The 15163-nt window shown below is 41.8% G+C and overlaps 1 protein-coding gene across 6 annotated transcripts in view; it reads left to right on the top strand.

The window, feature by feature from the left end:
- Window positions 1–14588: 14588 nt before the first annotated feature.
- Window positions 14589–15163, top strand: part of DMXL2 (Dmx like 2) — a 52646-nt gene continuing 52071 nt past the window's right edge. For all 6 annotated transcript variants that reach the window (XR_011728096.1, XM_071755198.1, XM_071755196.1 and 3 more), the window contains exon 1: window positions 14589–14865. Coding sequence is in view for 5 of the 6 variants with exons in the window: in XM_071755198.1 (XP_071611299.1) it covers window positions 14779–14865 (87 nt within the window). In the remaining variant the exon portion in view is untranslated. The remainder of the gene's footprint in view (window positions 14866–15163) is intronic.

Below are 15163 nucleotides of genomic sequence, written 5' to 3'. Positions count from 1 at the left end.
ATACACTGACTGTATCTGTCAGCTACACTGACCTAACAGTTTCACAAAAACAAACAAAAAAGCCAAACAAACAACAACCTTTTCAAACAACCAGCACTTATGACTGAGTTCCTGGTCATTCTTCAACAAGGAAGTGATCATCTAAATGTGTGAAGACACAGTGTAAGCAGTCGTGAGGAAAATGAGCATCAAGAGGGCACGGTCTTAAGCTCTGCCAGGGGAGGTTTAGGTTAGATATTACAAAAAAAAATCTTTACAGGAAGGGTGACCGGGCATTGGAATGGGCTGTTTTATTGGGTGTTTTGTATTTTGCTTTGGTTTTTTTCATATCAGAAAAAAACTGAAAAACCAGCAGCAGAAGAAATTCTGATCCAACAGTAGAGCTCATGGCACAATTGACTCCAGTAGGAGACTGGATGTGCATGAACAGTTTAGGAGTTGCTTTTTGTTTTTTTTTCTTCAATGACTACTTCACCTCTAAATCCTGAGGCTGACTTTTATTTTTAGTTTTATCACAGTTTGAATTTAACGCTGTATTTTGTAAATGTTCTTTAACATACATAAACCTGTAATTTTACAAATTATCATGCTGATTCATTTGAGAACCATGTATTATATGTAAGGAAATACTTCAGCAGTCTTTGGCAGTGACTTCTATGTTCAGAAACAGTTTGTATTAATCTGAAATTAGAGCTACTGTTATTTTTAATAAATAAATTTTGCTAAATTTAGCTTATTCTTCCTCTGATTTTTTTCATGTTGAGAGAAATTTGAGAAATTATGAACTATTAATACTGAATATATATTTGCAAGAACACCTGTGAGCCAACAGGCTGAATCAAAAAATGCATGCTTTTTTTTCCACTTTTACTATGGTGTAACTGTTATCTACGTTGCCCCTTGATAGTACGATTTATTCTTCTGAATTCAGAAGGATAAAAACAAAAAAAGGTTCAAATAAAAGGTAAATAATACATATTCCATGCACATAAATGTTTCTTGTTCTTACAACAAGGACTGGAAACTCCTGTGTCCTAAGCTAGGAATAACAAATGTAAATGTACTATTTAAGTCCACATCAAGCAGCTGTTTAGAATTCAAGTGAACTTGAAAAGCCTGTGCTGTGTTGGCTCCAACCCAGCACAACAACTCCATGCATTCTATTTACACACTGCCTTTCTGATACAGTCTTTTGAAATGTATACCCTGGAACTGAAAAAATCCAAAAATTAAGATGGGCAAAAAGACCACAAAACAAATGAAAAAAAAGAAAAAAAACCAAAACCAAAACAAAAACAAAAACCAAAACAAACTAACAAAAAAGCCCCACATATGCCAAGAAACTGAAAAAAACTTCAAAGAGATACAACTGCTTGAAAACTGGGTCCTTGGTACCATCATCTTTGATGGGTGGTGCCTATGTCTTATTTGTACACCAAAAGAATAAGACTTAAAACCCGTATTTGGGATGTTAATTAGTTAAGACTTAAAAGTTGGTTAGAGTCTAACAAATTCTTGAAATAGATAATAATCTTTTTGTAAGAAGTTATTCAGAACACGCCATTGAGATGTTTCTCCTTTAAAGAGAAATTTCTTCTGGAGGTGCTGCTGAAGACTGCTACTTGTCCGAGTTCTTTCTCTTCACACGGGTGTTCCTGTATGTCTTACCATGGGCTTCTGCAGGTGCAGACTGAGCCTCCTTAAGTCTCTCTTATCCACATTCCATCCTTCCAGACAAAAATTAAATAGATCTCCTAAACTGTAGGTTTTTCACGCAAAAGCAGAAGAAATTCCCTTGTCAGTTTACTGAAATTTTTCCTATCAGTGATGATCTGAGAAGAGAAAGGCTCTAAATAAGAGGGATTAGCAGACTTAAGAGGGATGACAAACTTAAAGCACAGCAAATTATGTCATTTCATTCACAGCAATAACTCCATGCTACCTGAACTGAGAGCTGTGCTCCAGCTCAAACTCTGTCCTGCATCTGTACTTTCTTGGTACAAATCTGTACTCAAGTACTGGTTGAGGCAAAAACAGATAATTCCACAAAACTGCTGGGCCCCCACATACCCACACATATCCTTCACACATCCATACATTCTTCCAGTGATGTCAAGCAAATAATAGCAGGCAGATATTTCATTTACAATCTCTTTCCTTGAAAGACCTGTCACTAAACCAGATGGGATTTGTAGACAGCCAGAACACAGAGTGGTTTTGTAACTCTGAGAAATGTTACACTGAACAGCAAAAGTCCTACAGCCATCACTGTGAAGCATTGCTGCTTCACCTAGCTGAGGTGGGCAGGAATATTGCTGCACTTCATCTCACTTCAGCTCGCTTATCTCTTCTTTAAACAGGCTCCCACACAGCACTCTCTTCCACTAAAATTCCTGCTTTGCACAGGAATCCTCACATTTATAAGCTAAAGGTTAGTAGCCTGAGGCCAAGTCTATGTTAAAGAAATTTGCCTCGTTGTATGTTCATGTTGGCACAGGGAGCACACACACACCATACACACACACTGCACCTTCACCATCTGAAGGCTGACAGCTTGACTTCATCTGGCAGCAAAACAAAATACATTGCACCACTACACCAGGAAGAACTGCTAACACCCAGAATAAGCTTGAGATAATGAGGGTTTAGAGGTTTGGAGCTGACTGTGACTGAATATATGCTCGGTACTTTAAATGTGAAAGAGGGTTAAGTAACTCAGCCTCCTTCAGAATATTCTTGAGTCCTGTGTCCAGTTCTGGGCCCCTCAGCTCAGGAAGGAGATTGAGGTGCTGGAGCAGGTCCAGAGAAGAGCAAGGAGGCTGTGAAGGGATCCAGCACAAGTCCTGTGAGGAAGGGCTGAGGGAGCTGGGGGGTGTTGAGGCTGGAGAAGAGGAGGCTCAGGGGAGACCTCATCACTCTCTCCAACTCCCTGAAAGGAGGTTGGAGCCAGGGGGGGGTTGGGCTCTTTTCCCAGGCAACTCTCAGCAAGACAAGAGGGCACAAGAGGTCTCAAGTTGTGCCAGGGGAGGTTTAGGTTGGACATGAGAAAGAATTTCTTTCTGGAGAGGGTGATCAGACACTGGAATGGGCTGCCCAGGGAAGGGGTGGATTCTCCATCCCTGGAGATATTTCAAAAGAGCCTGGATGTGGCACTCAGTGCCATGGGCTGGGAACTGCAGTGGGAGTGGATCAAGGGTTGGACTTGATGAGCTCTGAGGTCCCTTCCAACCCAGCCCATTCTAGGATTCTATGATTCTTAATTATCATGTCCTCAGCAAGACTGCCTCACAGCATTGATAACATGATAAGACACTGGATATCTCAAGAAATATGTTATAATTTTCATTTTGCATTGCTGTTGCCTCCCTCTGTATATATTTCTGTGCTGCTTAGAAAGTACAGGATATCTTCACCTCTTTGTAAGTAACTGTGAATCTTAGACCTTCTTTCCCAGCATTATTTTTCTTACTCCATTCTTGACTGGTACTGTCAGAGCACTGCAATCTGCAGAGCAATCTCCATGTTCATGATTAAATAGCTCCTCATGGTATTATCCATTACTCTGGAAGATGTGATAAATATATTCTGTAGTTAAAGGCATGCATCTGAAAAAGAACCATTATATTTGAATATTTCAGCTCAAGTCTTGATGAAGACAGATACAAGAAAATCAATCCCATGCTGGTCTCATTTCATGGATTCCCCCCTGCAATCATAAAGCAAAGTATCAGCCAACCTAAATGGATTGATCAATATTACACAGAAGTGGACAGTAAGGGCTATAGAGTCTGTGTGCTCAAGAGGCAAACTTTGAGGGCAGAGTGACTATTTTCAGGGTTACGAGCAGTTCCATTTTGCTGCTCGTCCCAAGACCCAAAATCAGCACCTTCACACCAGCAGGACCTTTGGGAAACAGATGCTTAAAATGTGTAGCTATTCCCTCAGATTACCTTCAGCATTGTCTAGGATGGGAATAGCACACTGCCAGGAAAGAAAAGTGCAGATGTTTCATTTTAAGAAACAAATGTAATATAAGTTTGGAACAAACTCATACAAAAGCAATGACACTGAAATAAGGTCATAAGTCATCCTAGCTAATCTTTCTTTCTGAAATGGAGATTAAAAACTGCTGGGTTTTCCATGCTTGGTAAACAGTGCCTGCCTTTGAGGGAAGTTTTACATTCTACCTTAACAGCAGGAGAATTTTATACTGATTAAAATCAAGGCTTTCCCCCCCCCTTCCTATCAGTGAAAGATTAATTTTCCTTTCTTGGCAAGAGAGAAGGTGCAACTTAGGTCTACTGATTCAAGCACCTGCACACTGCACTGGCCCAGCTCCCATAAAAATACTGGCACTCACATATTTAGAATATTCAGTCTCAAAAAAAGGGAAGCACTGATACCCTTTTGCAGATGAAGAGTGGACATATTTAGAACTATACAACTTGACCAAGCACGTGCACAAGTAAGGAACTGAACACCAACCTTCATCCTGCAAGTTTACATATCCTTTACCTGTACATACTTAGGTTCTTAAGTGAAGTTTCTAGATGCATTAGGTTATCTCTCCCCTCAGTCCCACCTCCCTCTCAACTCATCCTTTCTTTTCTTCTTCTACCTTTCTAAAGCCCAGAAGGATACTGGTAAAAGCACATCTCCTTTGTGTCACCAGGATATGAAGTCTTGCTCTCCAGCCTTTTTCTGTCCCCTGCTGGACAGAGCAATAGGTTGTATTTATGAATAGCTATGTGTTTCAAAACACATTGCAAATATTAATCAATTATTAAATGTATTTGCAAAAAAAAAAAAAAAAAAAAAAAAAAGTATAAAAGGGGAGCAGGGGAGCCACAGTAGTGGGAAATACTAAACTTGTCTTCCTGTATAGAATTGCCTAAGCCATAGCAGAATAAATCATATGCTAATACAGAATACTGTAAAATGGGAAGTAAATAGGTGAGGTACAGAAGAGAAAGAAACAAGGAAAAGAAGTTTATTCCTCACAGCACAACAAGAGCATTTTCTTAGATGTCATTATGTATGTGATGAATTGAGAACCATTTCAAAACAACTTTGAAGTGATTTTGGTTTGTTTTTTTTTTCCTCATTCCCTGTACAGAATCTTATTCAGATCTGAGCCTAAAATACAAGTCCATAACCAAATATAACCACTGGGTGTCACTAATGTTCCATAAAAAAAAAAAAAAAAAAAAAAAAAAAAAGCCAGTTACTGTATTTTACATGTAGCTTCACGTGGAAATATTTCAGCATACTTTGGCAATCCTCCAGCCTTTATAAAATACTCCCATGTTTAGAACCAGCATTAAATTTAAACAGATTAAATAAATGTAAGTACAGAATCTCAGGAGATTTTTGTTTTTTCAAGAATCAATACTAACTCTGCCTCAAACTCTTAACTGAATACAATTCAATTTAGCAAGCAACAAAATCCTGCCATAGAATAACACGTGAAAGGAACTGCTTCTGTGCAGCCCTCCTCAGAAAAGACCCAGCTAATTAGTTCATGTCAAACAGAACAAAAAAAGCCAATGGGTAAAACCAACAGATCCTTTGTTACAATTTTTTTATCAACTGATAAAAAGATCCAGCACTGATAAGAACTTTTCATTCTGCATTCTAGGTCTGTGTGGTAGATCTGTAAGTGAGATTTAGAAGTGACACTCTATAAACTAATTCTTTTTTTGCTGCCATTGCATTAACTTTCCACAAGCAATGCTCTTCTTCAGCCTGGAGAAAGCAAATGAGTTAAAAGGGTTTTCTCTAATCAGATTTAGGGAAGGGTTTCATCAAGTGTAATGTTATCAGCCTTCTAATCACTTATCTACAAAACATGTGCAAAATCTATGTTTCAAAAAGTGGTTTTGCTCTAAAAGAAGATTTAAATCCTGTCAGAATAGAACAATGTTGGGTTTTTAAGTACAATATGTAAATAGTTCATTCTGTATCGAAAGGATCAGCTGTGAAAACATAACTTCAAATCTAAAACTACCAATATCAAGCTTATCCTTGCATTTTAAGCACTTTCTTTTCTTATTAGTAATTCTAAATTTTATTCTCTTTGATATTTTAGGTAAAAAGTAGAGTATTACCCATTCCCTTGATTCTTGAAAGCTGATTATTCAAACAGAATAAATTTTCTACTTTTCACACTCTTACAAGGAATACAAAACCAATATGCCAGTACACATCAGCATGAAGTTTTATACCATCAGTAATGGTTAAATATCTTTCATATATCTTTCCAAACACATACTGTCTTTCTTAATAAAGGCTTCCCTTTGTGAAAACTGTATGCTGACTAAGAGAATGATTGTTTCCCTTTCCTCAGCTATTCTTTGATTTAATTTTAACATCAGATATCACCTAACACGCAACAGGATCACATGTAACATGTATGTACACCATATATGTTTGATACTGCTCCCCTTTTCCCAGTGCTGTGCAACTTTCACATTCAGCATGAATCCCTCACTCCCAGAAATCTGGCAAGATGACATGAACAGAAGCAGGCTGGTCAAAATAAACCATAGAACAGCTAGAAAAGGTATCTTGCAGTTTTTTCCATACAGTTTTTAAATTAGGTATTAAAATATCTATTTTATGTTTTTATTAAAAGGAAAACATATGTATGCACAAGAGAGAGGCAAAGAGCTCTGGATGCCATTTTAATGAGATGATGAAAGAGCCTGAAATGATGTAAGCAGGTAAGATACCTATGGCATGGGATCTTTTTAAGTGCTTTTTTATTGTGTACAGTATAAAGAATCAAAAAGATTACTTCATAACTGAATGTTCTCTGGCATCTGTCAATTCCACAACAGTAAAAAGAGCACACTTCTGGAAGAAAACAGCTAAAAGCCTGACTTGTACCAATACAGAAAGCTGAAGATCTGATCTCTCTCAAAAATGGAGAAAGTAGAATTCTCCCATAATTACTTCTTTACAGAGGAAGCCCTGCACCTAACTAGACAACTCTAATGACCTGAGATCCCATTGTTTTCATACTCTCAGTTTTAGAGATGGGAGGGAAGTTGGTTGGCAGCCATCTATGTCCCTAGGGATATTTTATTTAACTTATAAAAGCTTACAAAAAGTCTGAAAGGCTCTATTGTGCCTCTCTAGACATCCATTATTTCGTTTATGTCCTGCCTGGGAAGTAACACATTTTGTGATGTTGCCTCTGATGATGATCAGTCATTTTTCCAAGGCAGCTACCAGAGTATTCCTTGGGAAATTATTCTGAAGTATTTCACAGCATTGCTACTTACTTAATACTGGCACAGAGGGACTGATTTGAACTTCAGGCACTAAACTAGAAACTGAACAGTCAAAGTCTGACCATAACTGAAAACAAAACTATACAGAGATACAGTCATTTCACTAGCACTGATCACCAAGATGCTGCCTGGTAGGTCTGGTCCCCAAAGAGTTATTTGAAGAAAAGAATCCAGCATTGCTCCATTTCCTCTCAACCCTTCTTTTTAGTTCTTTTACTAGATATCCCTTTCCTGGGCTAACCTTCCTACAGCTTCTTCCAAAACGGGATTAGAGAATTTAAAGTGAAAATTCATTTCTTTTTTGATCAGAAAAATTTAGTGAATAATTTTCATATTTTTAGTAGCTATTTCAGTTTTTGAAATAGCAAGTTTCAAAAACCCTGAGATGGAGTTACAAGCAAAACCAATTCACAATTGCATAGCAGCAGGCAAACTAACCAGGCTGAAAAGCATCAACATGAGAGGTTTCCTTTATGGCCAGATCACATCTGGCAAGACCAATAGGGGCTTCTACCATAGACTGGACCAATAAGCCTGAAGCTTCTCAGTTGCCATGACAAACATTTCACCAAATGAATCACGGAACTTTCTCACATCTAACACCATCTGGCAGAGTTCTGAAACACTGGTGGTTGTATTATCTTATGGATGCAACCCTTCCCAAATATAGCAGCACAGACTCTTTCCCTTCCTACTGGATGCAGGCTGTAACTAAAGACATTTTTGACACATAGATAAACAATGCTCAAAAACTACTTGTGCATTTTTGCTGCCTTTTCTGAAGTAAGTGTGCTGCTCTCCCAAATTAAAAACAAAACAAGAACACCAAAACACAACAAATTAATCACACTGTCTGTACTGGCTTGTCATTTTTTTCTCCTACTCCCATCTGCTCAGTATCTCTCAGCTAAAAACAAGAGAAAAAGCCAGCAACGTTCAACTGTTCTCTAGAGGGTAGAGCAGTCAAGAGACCAAAGTTTAGAAACTGAATCATATTGTAGACACATTTTTTTAAATGCACTGGCAATTTAAATATATTGTGTGTATGCCTTATCTGCATATAAGTACACATCCAGAATAATCCCTTTAGGCTTTGGGGTTCTACATGTCAAAATACAAATGCTCTCGTCTCTTTTCTCCATTAAAAAATGGCTTTCAGCCTCTGCAGTTGGAACTGGAAAGGGTTCCTGGTGCTTTACCAGCATCAGCTCCTGGATTTCCCAGGTTACTCTCCTTAAGTGGTGGTGATACTTCCAAGTATTTAAAGGAGTTATTATTTCAACATTTCTTAACATCTGAGTTTTTGAATTCCTGCTTCCTAGTTCTTCTGGCTTATAATTTTTCAATAAAGTGTTTCAAAGTTTTCTACAGAGCTGGTATTCCAGTCAAAAGCCAGCTCTAAAAATTAATAAGATCTTTACCTCATCAGGGCAACTGCACTGATGGATCTTAACCCTGGTGCTAGAGGTCTGAACACTCAAGCATCTAATTAAGTTGTTATTTATTATGGCTTATACTATATAACTAGATCACAGGAGTATCTGATCTGTATCTACTGCATTTCTTGGTCATGGAAGGACCAAATAACCCAGTCATTTGCAATGCTGAACCATCTCTCCTATGCCTCTCACCTTTCAGTGTTTTATTTTTTTATTTAGGGGCAAGGCAGAATGGGAATAATTAATCTTTGTGCTGGCACTGAGCCCAGTCCAAGAACCAAATACACAGCAGTTGGCTGCTCTCCAACTTTGGCACTTTGATGCAAACCAGGCCAAACTCCAGGATGACCTAGCTCACTACTTGCAGAAATACCTGAGGTGTGCTGGGGTGGCTACTGGTAAAAAGAAGCTGGAAAACACACGAGTTCAGCCTGGATGTCTCCCTCTGCACAGCTCCCCAGAGGAAGAGGCACAAGGTAAGAGGTAGCAAACACTGACATTCTTTAGCAAAAGGAAAGCTGATGGCTCCAGAACAGGTTAATGAGGCACAGGGAGGTGCTGGGAGAGAAATAACTGAAGACCATTTGACCATCAAAATATCCTGCTTACAGATCCCATATGTTGCACATCAGAACTTTTAGTACAGTTCAGTAGAACAGTAGAGCTGGTGTCCAAAAGGCTACATGCAGAGAGGAAAACAGTCAAAGATGCTGAATGGTCACACTCATACTTGTTATTATACAGCTGGTCCTCTTAATAAAAACTTGTATTTAAGACCAGCTGACTTCATCTTTATAGTATAGTATCTGATATTAAAGATGGGTAGTCTGAGATGCTATGCAAAGAGACCCCCTACAGCCTTAGTCGGGCTGCACAGTCAGAACTAAAAATAAAACTGTTTTGACTATGTTATTTGGCCAAGCCTTATTTGGCCAACCTCCATCAGCAACAAATGTGCAGTGATTGTGTTTATTCTCTTTGCTCTGCTTAACTCTTCAAATCTAAATCTGACTGCTTACTATGACTACAAGGCCATTGCAAAGTGATCCCTCTTTGGATACTTTATCAATAAGACAAAAATACCATATGATCCAGATAGCAGACTGCTTGTCCTACTATCATAATTACTGGCTTTACATATTTGCTGAAATATCAAAGCAAAACAAAACCAAAAAACCTCAGTGTTTACCAAATATAGAGGAAATTATTATTTACTTAACTAAGGCTCCTTTACTTAAATAGACAATATCCATGGAAATTTCAAAATAAAGAGAGGTGACCTGAATTCAGAGAAAATAAATAACAGGAGAAAAAAACAAAAGCGAGTTTTTCCACAAGCTTCAACATATGGAAAATTATACAATTTTCTGCTCCTATCATTGCAAACCTTTGTGAACAGATGGTAACAGATCTGTGTGATGCAGTGGGCAGCATTTCCATATCATGCTGCTGGCAAATATCACCAGCATTTAACTCATTTCCTGCTGTGCACACCCTCAGAACACACACGTGTGCATTGCTGACCTGTCCAGAATGTTCAACATACACCACTCATCTCAAGGGCTACAAGTGCTCAATAGTAACTTCTCCCTTTATTGTACACAATAAACAGTTAATTTTTTCCATATCTTCTTCAACAACTACAAAATATGCATTTCCCTTTGTTTTTCAAGCCAAAGCAGAGAACCCAATTGCACCTATACAAAATGAGTCAAAAGAAACAGAAGCCAAGAGAGGTCAAGAGACCAAATGCATTTGGCTGGCAGCACTAGAGGACCTCTTTTCTTTGAGTTGCCACAGGAGCAATGGATCAAAATGAAGCCTGCTTAGGGGCTGACAACTCTTCAGTCCACTTCTTACTGCCCTGCCATACCCCTTGTGACATCTATCTCCTTTTTAACCCAGACACTTCTTCCCTCTGATTGAGGGTACTGCCATCCATTTGCCTCCTATGCCAAACAGGACAGAACAGTCAGCCTCGCACCGCAGCTTTTCCACCAGTGGCAGCCTAATTAAAGCCTCTCTTCTGGTGTCCTCCAGTTCCTGCACTTGGGCAGGTGCTAAAATAACCTCGTGCAACACCTGTCATGACCTCCTTCAGGACAGCAATGCCAGCCTTTGAGAGATGCAGAACTGAAATCTTCACTGCAGCACAATATGACTCAGTATGCATCTGAACTTTGTTTTGTCTTTTTTTTCTTAATGGAAGATGAGCAGAGGAAATTCCCAGGGCATCTTTGCTATACATGCAGTGCTGTGAGAACACACAGCATGGCACAGAATGCATTTGTGTGCATTTGACAATAAAAACATTAGTCATTCTACAAAATCATCATTTAGAATGGAAGTTAAAAAAGATGTATTTAGAATTACTTGCAAGTGGCCATTTATGACTTCACTGGAAGGATTCCATTTCCAAGTATCTGGAAAGACATACAGAAAGGCAGGATACACAGATGATCAGAAGCACAAGAGTATGAAGTATTAATTCTTCAATCTGAAGGAAAACACATTAAAACATCAGTGGCTCCTACTGTGTATTAGGATCCAGCAACTAAGAAAACTATTCTAAACATGTTTATTCACTGAAAGAATATGCTTTTAGCAGAGAGCACACAGAATAAATTCAGCCAGTGGAGCTGGTTAATACTGAATCCTATGTCATTAAATCCCAATGTCATGTCACACATCGCTACTAGGAGTGATTTATGTTTATTCTGTCTGCTTTCTTCACATCTAAACACAGAAAATAAAAAATCCTTGAAGCTTCTGAGGAGAATTAAGACACAACACTCCTAGACAAGGTAAAAATGTTGCTGTAACAAGGTCTTTTCTGAACTACAGAAGTCCTCATCCTTCACAGGTGAATGCCTTTAAGATCATCTACAGAAATAGACAATGAACGAGAGTTTGCAAATTAAGATCTTTATGGGGGCAATATTGTTTTCTCAGTAACAACAGAGGTAACAACAAAACAGAAACCACCACCACATTACACTTCAGAAATAAATACCAGAGAAAAAGAGTTGCATCTTATAGAGTCACAGAATGGTAGGGGTTGAAAAGGGCCTCTGGAGATCACCCAGTCCAACCCATCTGCTGGAGCAGGTTCACCTAGAGCAGGCTGCCCAGGATGGCAACCAAGGGGGGTTTGAATGGCTCCTGTGAAGGAGACTCCACAGTCCCTCCAGGCAGCCTGGACCCTTTGATTGTTGAGGTTTTTAAAGTTTTTTATATATATGAAAGATTGCTTCATGCTCTTCTTCCTAAAAATCAGTTACATGGTCAGAAAACTAATACAGAAGACTCCATTAAGATAAATAAAACAGCAAAACTCCTGTCAGCAAAACTCGGGTGAAAATATTTGTCTTCAAGAATGTGAAGGACTTGCCCACAGATACTCAGTGCACAGAGCTGACCACGTTCACAGCCACAAATGGAGTATTTTAGTATTAAGCCCATAATTTGGCATTATTTTTAAAGTGGAACTTTACCTGCTTCAGGACAACATATATTCTCTGTCCCACAGCAAAATGTCAGTGGAATCAGAGCACTATACAAGTCAAACTGTGACATGTTTCTTACCAATTCAAACAAATAAGATGGAAGTCTCTCATGTTTGGCATGCCCAAGAGATACTGGCAGTCTTACTCTGATTAGCTAACAGAAAACTGGGCTGAAAACCAAAACTCCCTCACTATGTCTGTTAGTCAGGAAGATTGGACTGATCCTGCAGAGACTCTTCTTTCACTTAGACACTTTGCCAGATATCCTTACTACAGCTAGGAAAGAAAAATGCTATTCTTGGATCTTATGGTTTTCCTATCATTCTACTTAATATTATGTCTGTCTGTGTAAATTCAAAAGCCAGCTGGACGAGCTGAGACTTTGTTTCACCAACTTTTAAAACAAACAAACAAACAAAACAACACCACGCTGCCTTTGCCTCTGTCTTGTTGCATTGATTTGAAATAAATCCTACCCCAAATAAAAAGTTGCATGTCAGCATACATTTTATGTAGAATAGACTTCAATCAGAAGAGCTATGGAATAGTATTAAATAGGTGCACATGAACATTACAGTGTGGGTTCATAAAGAAGCAGGTCAACTGAAGATCAAAACGATTTTTTTTCCCCTCTATTTCCACTATAGTTAGAGATACTCTTTCCTTTAAAAAGGCATTGCCTTTAACAGGCATGGGAGTAAATAAAACCATAAGTATGATGATAACAACATTGGTTTCCATTGAAAGGCAACTGTATTATGTCTTTACTTACCTCCCTATTCCTAGTAGACTAATTTATTCAGTAAAAGATGTACACTTTCAAGAAGCCATATAAGACAAGATTAATTTCACAGTTCCAACTCGGGCAAAACTGCCATAAACTTCAAAAGAGATTGAGCTTTGCATCTTTAACCATTATCACCACAGTACAACTGAAAAATTATATTTACCTCGTACAAGAAAATGGATAATTTTCCTTTTATCATGACACACTATACACAGAGTAATATTTTTTTCCCCTCAGAGATAAAACCCCTTCCAAACAGTTTTCAGGATCCAGCCTTCTTCACATCTGAGGCAGAAAAGGATAGGCACATTTAGAGGCTTTTGTTTTCATCAGTGTTTGGCAGTTAGTACAAATAAAGCAGCAAAATCACCACCACATTTTTTTCTGTGAGGTCACAAAACGTACATAAAACGCAACTGAACACCTCAGCCAAACAGGGCAGACTCCCACCCCTTCTTATTGTTCTTTTAGTACCGCGTACTGTTAATTTTCTCACCAATCTCCTGCAAACAGATATCTACAACGAGCCTGAAACATCCTCCGCTTCTCGCTGACGCAAAGTTCTGAGTTACAGCCTCGGCCTTCTTCCCGAGTCAGTGACTGAGGGAGTGAAACCCTCACGGCTCAGCCCGGGGCGGGGGGCAGCGCAGGGGGGGCAGCACGGGGAGGTGAGGAGGGGGGACGGGGAGCTGAGGGGGGGCTGCATGGGAGGGGAGGGGGGGCTGCACGGGTAGGAGGGGGCTGCACGGGGAGATGAGGGGGGGCTGCACGGGGAAGGGAGGGGGGCTGCACGGGTAGGAGGGGGCTGCACGGGGAGGTGAGGGGGGGCTGCACAGGTAGGAGGGGGCTGCATGGGGAGGGAAGGGGGGCTGCACGGGGAGGGAAGGGGGGGCTGCACGGGGAGGGAAGGGGGGGCTGCACGGGGAGGGGAGGGGGCTGCACGGGGAGGGGAGGGGGCTGCACGGGGAGGGGGGCAACACGGGAAGGGGAGGGGGGGCTGCATGGGAAAGGAAGGGGGAGCTGCACGGGTAGGAGGGGGCCGCACGTGGGGGGTGCAGGCAGCGCCGCTGCCCACGGGAAAAAATCTCAGGGATCCCCAAGAACCTCAGCAGCTCTTCGAGACGTAACTAAACGTTAATGATCCTTAATAAAAATTAAGATAAAATAAATTAAAAAGAAGTCATGAGACTCGCTATGTGTAAGTCATAAAAAGCCGAAGTGCCCGACCGGCGGCGCACGGAGCACCTGGCTAGCGAGGGACACCACCTCAGCTCTCCGCACCGGCGCCGCGTTCCGGCTCCCAGCCAGGGAGCGACTGCCATCCCCCTGACGGGAAACCTCCCCGTCTCTGCCGAGCCCAGCGCCCTCCTCTGTCTCCTCTCTCCCCGCTCCCCTCAGCTGCCGGGGAGGAGGAGGCGGGAGAAGGGGTGAGAAACAACCTCGCGCCCCCTCAGTCCCTTTAACTGTCTCGCGGGCTCGCGCAGGGGCGGTGCCTGCGCGCGCCTCACCTGATTCAGGCTCTGCCGGGCGCGTGCGCCCGCTCCCCGCCTTCCCCCTCGCCCCTCCCCTCCCCGTCGCGCGCTCACGGCGGTTGCGAGCGGGGCCTGGGCCCGCGGGGCGGGCGGGCGGGAGGGAGCGCCGAGCCCTCCGGGTCTCCTCCGCTCGCGGCCCGGCGGAGGCGGTGGCCGCGGCCCCGGCGCTGCCGTCCCCAGAAAGAACGGGGCCGGGCCGGGGCGGGGCGGGTGGGCACGATGCATCTCCACCAGGTGCTTACCGGCGCCGTCAACCCCGGGGACAACTGCTACTCGGTGGGCAGCGTTGAGGACGTCCCCTTCACGGTAATGGTGGCGATGAGAGGGGAGAGGCGGCGGCCCCCGGGCTGTGGGGGGGAGGAGGGATGGGGGGAAAGGGAGTGCGTTCTGTAGGCCTGAGGAGAGCGGGGGGAGGGACTGGAGGAGATTAAGGTGCGGGCGCGGCGGTGTGTGGGCCCTTGCACCGGGGTCAGACGCAGCGGGATGGTTAAAGCGGGGATTACGAGCCGTGGGGCCGGGGATCGGTGAGAGCCGGCGCCTTGATGAGCGGTTCTGGGTGGGGTGAGGCGAGGCGAGGGCGCTCCTCGCGGCCGTTGGGCCGCTA

The sequence above is a fragment of the Heliangelus exortis genome, chromosome 11 (assembly GCF_036169615.1).
Source record: "Heliangelus exortis chromosome 11, bHelExo1.hap1, whole genome shotgun sequence".
NCBI lineage: Eukaryota > Metazoa > Chordata > Aves > Apodiformes > Trochilidae > Heliangelus > Heliangelus exortis.
This window is presented reverse-complemented; position numbering and strand designations above follow the sequence as displayed.